This window comes from Carassius carassius, chromosome 33 (assembly GCF_963082965.1).
Source record: "Carassius carassius chromosome 33, fCarCar2.1, whole genome shotgun sequence".
NCBI lineage: Eukaryota > Metazoa > Chordata > Actinopteri > Cypriniformes > Cyprinidae > Carassius > Carassius carassius.
The window spans coordinates 7708173-7714921 of NC_081787.1; the positions used below are offsets into that span (position 1 = coordinate 7708173).

At 35.8% G+C, this 6749-nt stretch overlaps 1 protein-coding gene across 1 annotated transcript; it reads left to right on the forward strand.

Moving 5' to 3' along the window:
- Positions 1-686: 686 nt before the first annotated feature.
- On the forward strand, positions 687-6197 carry clic2 (chloride intracellular channel 2). Its single transcript, XM_059521537.1, has 6 exons — positions 687-905; positions 3410-3519; positions 3933-4058; positions 4600-4700; positions 5587-5756; positions 5903-6197. The coding sequence occupies exons 1-6, from the start codon at positions 852-854 to the stop codon at positions 6059-6061; spliced, it is 720 nt and encodes a 239-aa protein (XP_059377520.1). The 5' UTR covers positions 687-851; the 3' UTR covers positions 6062-6197.
- Positions 6198-6749: the final 552 nt, after the last annotated feature.

Genomic DNA, 6749 nt, shown 5'->3' on the forward strand with positions numbered 1-6749 from the left:
GCTATATATATATATATATATATATATATATATATATATATATATATACACACACACACACACACACACACACTTTATTTATGAATCATTATTCCAGCCGAGTACATCCCCGAATGTTCCCCAAAGGATTTAGCTCACATTTTGGGTAAAAAACAGAAACAAAATTGCTGTTGCTGTGTTTCAACTGATTTCAAAAGTGAAATCAGGTTGCTTTCGAAAGGTTTTAACTGGGGTTACTGGAAGTTAGAAAAATTCCAGAGAAGTAGATAATATCAAAGAACAGAATGAGTCAGAATCACAAATGGTCTAAATCATTGAAACACAGAGGAGGGAAAGTGGCATTGCTGTGTGGTCTGACATGTGGTAGCAATTATATTTTTTCTTTAAAAAGTGAAAATGTGAAACGGATCAACTAATATCCCTACATTACACAGTTGAAAGAAACACATTGCGATCGAACATATGGGAGGGAGGAATGTTAAGAGGTCAGTTAAAAGTGTTAATAGTCTACATGAATGGAATGTGGCCCCTGCTTCACGTCTGAGATAACACTGTGAGTGTTAATGCATGTTGGATAAAATGAAAAGCTATTTTTGAGCTCTCTGTCACATTCTGGCAGTTATATAGTTATAGTTGAGGTCACGCCCATCCTCCCTAGCCTCCCTCCCTCCTAACTTTTAAAGTCTGTTGCCTCAGGGAGACAGCAGAAAGCACGAGTCTGAATAACTTTCACCCATTAGAGCTGCTTACGGATCTTTTGGGGATCTTCGGCTCTCTGGTTAATTTGTGGACTACTTTTCACAGAGGTCTTGACTGACTAAAATCTTTTCCTGCTGAAAAAATAAATAAAAATGGCACTCAGACAAGACTCAGATAAAGAACCACGAATCGAGCTCTTCATAAAGGTAAGTTGTTTAACTTTTAAGTTTTATTTGGTCACATACTCTTATTCCCAAATTTAAATTATATTAAACTATAATATATATATAATTTAAAAACCAACCATTTATATCATCCACTAATCTGAATATTGAAGTGGAGACGTGTCAAGGCGTCAGCAGAGCATGTCAACTGTTATTAGCTCCATTATTATGTAATCCTTATTGCTGAAATAGTCATGTTAAACTCACTGAATTATACAAACTTTTTATTGAATTGTTGTACTTTATAAAATAGTTTATGTACAGCTCGCCTCTTACTGTCCACCTATTATATTATAAGAGTATAAGAGTAATTTATTTCTGGCAGAAAGGAGGGATAAAGTCCTACACACTCTTATGGACTAAAAATACACAGCTTGTGTCTTCTTGAAAAAATTGGCAAAAGTGGTTTTATTGTGGATTTACACTCTATCGGTGCTTTCTGTTAGGGAAGGTCTTCATTTGGGCACCATGAATCAGAGGTTGATATGGGCGTCACAGTCAACATAGTTACCACATATACTACTGAAAATTGGCTAGTATGCTTGATATATAACTGTTCACACTTACTCTGCTCTTTATCAGAACAGACACACAGACAGGACTGAGGTCATCTTATCAACACACACACACACACACACACACACACAAACACACGCACTCAGAAAGACTGACAGCTCTTGGCTCCCTGTCATCACACCCATAAATATGCTTATATTTCCTATTCTGTAGATCGCATTAACATGTTTTGCCAGTTTGGCTACAGTTCATAACCTGAATGAGTAGGATATGGATGAGTGGTGACCTTTAGATCCCAAAGACCAACAAAGCTTTGTAGATGCACACCAAGTTATTTATAATTATAATGTTCTCATTTGAAAAAACGTGCATCATGGGCGATAGAAGCATTGTTCAGATCTGTTATCTCCCTCTTCTAGACAATTCCTGCTTTTCCTCTATTTGGATTAAGCTCTTGAATTGTCCAACCACACCCACACAAAACATGTGCTATTTATGTCCTATTCTTTTTGTAGGGAGGGCCACATTTAGTTAGAAATAAAAGCTATCCATTAATAATAACACTAATGGGGGTCTCAGAGACCCTAATGGTGTTAAAATATCGATTGACTACTATGTACATTTAAGAAAATGGCTTATTCAAAAGAGCAGCAGTCTGAAACATCAAGTAAACACCAATGCAGTTTTCTTTTTGCTACATTCCAAGAAAAAGCCAGGGCCCAAAAATATGACCCAATGTACTGTGTTAATATGAAGGAATTTTCTTTTTGAATTTGTACACGTTGCACTGTGTTGTGTTTTAGGGTTAAAGGAAATGTCCATAAACTAAATGTACGTATGATGGATAATATCCTGGCAGAAAACCAGTGCCTGGCAGTACCTTTTCTGTTTTTCTACAGATTATTTTCTCTCAGTGTAACATAACTTTCTCATAGTTAAATACCTGGATTTCTGTCATGGAAATGCATGCAAGGCATTCTAACGTGTTTACACAGTACACATAAGCGTGGATGAAACCTGCAACTAAAGAAATGGAAAGTTGTGGACAAAGCAAAACACTTATATACAGTACTGTTTAAAGTTGTGGGGTTAGTACAAAAATAAAAAAGTATATATATATATATGTATATAAATTCATTCTTTTATTCAGACAGGATGTATTAAATTGATTAAAAGTGACAGTAAAGATGTTAAATACTGTTATTATCATCAAAGAATCCTGAAAAAAATGAAGCAGCACAACTGTTTTCAGCATTGATAATAATAATAAAATCAACAAAATAAAATGATTTCTAAAGGATCATGTGACAGTGAGGACTAGAATTATAGTGATAATAGCAACTGTAATGATATTTTACAATATTACTGTTTTTTACTACTTTTTCATTAAATAAATGCAGCCTTGTCAAGATGCTTCTTTCCAAAACAGTAAAAAAATACCAACTCCAAACTTATGCTAGTATACTTAGAGCATCCTAGAGAGTAATAGCGTATATGAACACAAATGCCATTTTACATCTTAAGTAGCTTTCTAGCAATAGGCGGCTGTTCATGCAAACAAATTAATACTTTGATGTACTTTCTATTATCTTCTTCTGTTGGGATTTGATTGAAGGGATAATTTACCAAAAAAAAAAAAAGACAATTCTGTCATCATGCTCACCCTCATTTCCTTCCACAATCTGAAGAAAACTGAAACAATACTGAACCCCATTGACTTTAAGTTTATTGACACTGATGCATTATTCTTGTCCATTAACATATTTTTTTAAGTTCCGCAGAAGAAAGAAAGGCAAATGTGCCATTTATTATTTTATACATACAGGGTCTCTGGGACCTCAAACATAAAAAACAGCAAGGGTTAAGGAACAGTGTGTGCTTCAGTATGTGATGACCTTTATGTGACCTAGTGTCCAGTCTGATGGTATGTGATACTGACCATGGATTTCTCTTTTTTTTTTCATCTCAAGGCGGGTCATGACGGAGAGAATGTGGGGAACTGTCCCTTCTGCCAGAGACTCTTCATGGTTCTTTGGCTGAAAGGAGTGAAGTTCACAGTAACCACTGTTGACATGAGGAAGTGAGTGTCAAATTAAGCTCTCATATCTCGGAAACATGATGATAAGGCTATCTAATGGAATGGAATTCAGTAGACAAATGGCAAAATCTGAGGAACTGTGGGCCAGCACCGGACTGAATTCGATAACACTGGGGGCGGTCAAAGCACTCAAATGATCAAGGCAGTGTGAACTTTCCCATTGCACTGTTCAAATCTAAATCTTTCAGCTTTCAGCCATTTACCAGTCGGACACTCCTACAGCATATCCGTGTGTGTTGGGTGATTAAACTGAGTTTAATATTGTTTTAAAGACGCATTAATCACTTTAGCTCTCATTCAAAGGCTCCCAGTGTACAATAAATGACTAGATATTGACCATGTCCGCACCCTGTGGTTTACACTCCCTCTGCTTTGCTCCACCCTGTGTTGTTTAGGAAGCCAGAAGAGCTAAAAGACTTAGCTCCAGGTACCAACCCTCCTTTCCTCTTGTACAATGGCACACTGAAAACCGACTTTATTAAGATCGAAGAGTTCCTGGAGACCACCCTCGCTCCTCCCAGGTATTGTGCATGTCCGTTACCTCATGTAATGCCATATCAAACATATTGGCTTTCACTCTGACAAAACTGTTTCATAAACATATTATTCTAGTGTTATTCTTTCATAAATCACACGGCTGCACTTATTTAAGTAAAATCTGATGCATTGACATAGTATTAATAAATCATCCACATCAAAGACTTTCCAGCCACTTCAGAATAGTACATGCTGACTTATAATTTTAATCTAATTTTAAACAATACTATAATTTTAGCACTGGCTGAAATCATATACTGTTTTTTTTTTTTTTTTTTTGAAAGAAATGAATATGTTTATTCAACAAATATGCATTATTTTACTTTTATTTTACTATTACTTTTTAATAATCAAATAAACACGTAGTCTACTGAGAAAATATTTTTAAAATAAAACCCTATGGCATATTTAAAATGCATTATGCATATAGACATATAGACTTTTTAAATGTCAGCATTATAATGTGCTATCTTTTGGGTGTGTGAAGACTTGCTATAAATGTTTCTCTCTGTCTTATCCTTCCAGCTATCCTCATCTCAGTCCCCGCTACAAAGAGTCTTTTGATGTTGGCGCTGACATTTTTGCCAAGTTCTCCGCTTACATCAAGAACAGCCCAAACAATGCTTGTAAGTTTCATTCAATTTTACAAAATCTTTTCAAAATTACATGCTTTCCCTTACTTATTTACACAGTCATAACAACTCAGTGTCTAGAACTAATTTACGCCACAGATTCATGATGCTGTTTGCTAGTTCAGAATGTGTGTGTTGTCTTAAGGTGAAGTCACATTTAAAATTCTAATGGTTTAGTCACTTTCACACCAAACAGCTTTCTTTTGGTCAACGTGGAGGGTGCCATTGTGAAATATACTAGAGACATATCTAGGACCTTATTTGAGTAGCACAGAGGTAGCACGATTGTGTGATATTGCTTTTATACGACAATACATTAAAAAGTTAATATCAAGTAACATTTTAGACACAATATTGCAAAGAAAGTTCCAAACGTAGCCACAGCAGAAACATACATTAGCATCCCCAACATTACTGAAGTGCTTCGTTCCTGCATGACTCAGTGTTTTGAACAAACCAGTTCAGTGAATGATTCAATGAGTCGTTCAAAATAACAGTAGTGTGGCCTTGTCAAGATGAATCTGCTTTTTGGAATGAATCGGTTCAATTACTCATAAAGACTGTATTTTGTCGCCATTTACTGATAAAACCTGCAGAAAGATAATTGAAAATCCACACCATTAATGCTCAGATTAACGTACACTTCCCAGTACACAATAAACAGTTTTATGAAGATTTTCCCTGTTTGAATCAGCAAAGATTATATTTAGAGAAAATTTAGCTACTTAATTAGATTCAGTTACTAGGCCTACATAATGGAACAAAACAAAATTAGTATCTAAGTATTCTTGCACATGTAGACACTGTAGCATCACAATTAGACTATAATGTACTAAAGCACTCCTAAATATTTCTTTTTGTCTACTGTTTGGTTCCTCAGTCCACGAAAAAGCCTTATTGAGAGAGTTTAAGCGCCTGGATGACTATCTGAACACTCCGCTTCAGGATGAGCTGGATCAAAACATCAGCGTATCCAAAAGAATGTTCCTTGATGGCAACCGCTTGACACTGGCAGACTGCAACCTGTTGCCAAAGCTGCACGTCATCAAGGTGATATGCCTCTGTGGTTTTCACACACACACACACACACACACACACACACACACACACATACACAGGCCTGTATGATTTATAAAAGCTATTTCATTTTAAATACATATTTATAAACGTGTTCATTCTGTTTTTTGGTTTTGTAGGTTGCTGCCAAAAGGTACTGTAATTTTGAGATACCTGCTCAGTTCACTGGAGTGTGGCGTTACTTGCAGAACGCACATGAGAGACAAGAGTTCAGCCAGACCTGTCCAGCTGACATAGAAATTGAGAAATCCTATCTGAGTGTGACCAAGAGGAACTGAGCTTCAGATTAATGAAGCAATGTTGTGATAAAACGTTTAAATAGTGTAAATAAAAAAATATATGGTTTATAGCCATCTACATAGTTGTAGTTCACAGGAATGGAAATCTATTACAGCGAGGACAAACACACACACACACACACACACACACACACACACACACACACACACCACACACACACCACACACAGTTTGATTTCATTGTGCCTGTGATCTCAAAGCCCATTAGATTTACTACTTCTGAGTGACTGCTATAGTCAAAGAGGCTTTATTCTAGTAGTTTTAGAGGTTATAGGATCCTTTGCAAATGAGTTTGAGCACAACAGTCAACAGAGTAGTGCTTTTAAATGCATATCATATGTATTTTTTTGTGCATATTTGTGTATATATGTATTTTACATTAATTAGGGTGTATTCGGTTACATGTAATGTAAACCTAAAAAATCTATGTGTTTTAATCATCTGTAATGAGCTAAAAACACTGTGGAGACAAAAGTTTAGTCGTATCATGCGCAGTACTGGAGTCAGCGAGTCATGCAGCGGTAATGGTTGTTTTGTATTAAGGGTTATTGTGAAGGATGTTTGAGTCACACAAACACCATTGTTAGACTTTGTGATTGTTTAAGAAAGAGATTAAACTGCTTTCTTTCAGAGTTTACTTAAAAATAAAATCAATATCATACACATC

Bases quoted from the DNA above. Each gene is read 5' to 3' on its own strand.
- clic2 (XM_059521537.1), top strand. From the start codon at position 852: ATGGCACTCAGACAAGACTCAGATAAAGAACCACGAATCGAGCTCTTC. The intron at 4,059-4,599 runs GTATTGTGCATG...TTATCCTTCCAG, and splicing joins ACCACCCTCGCTCCTCCCAG to CTATCCTCATCTCAGTCCCC. The intron at 4,701-5,586 runs GTAAGTTTCATT...TTGGTTCCTCAG, and splicing joins GAACAGCCCAAACAATGCTT to TCCACGAAAAAGCCTTATTG.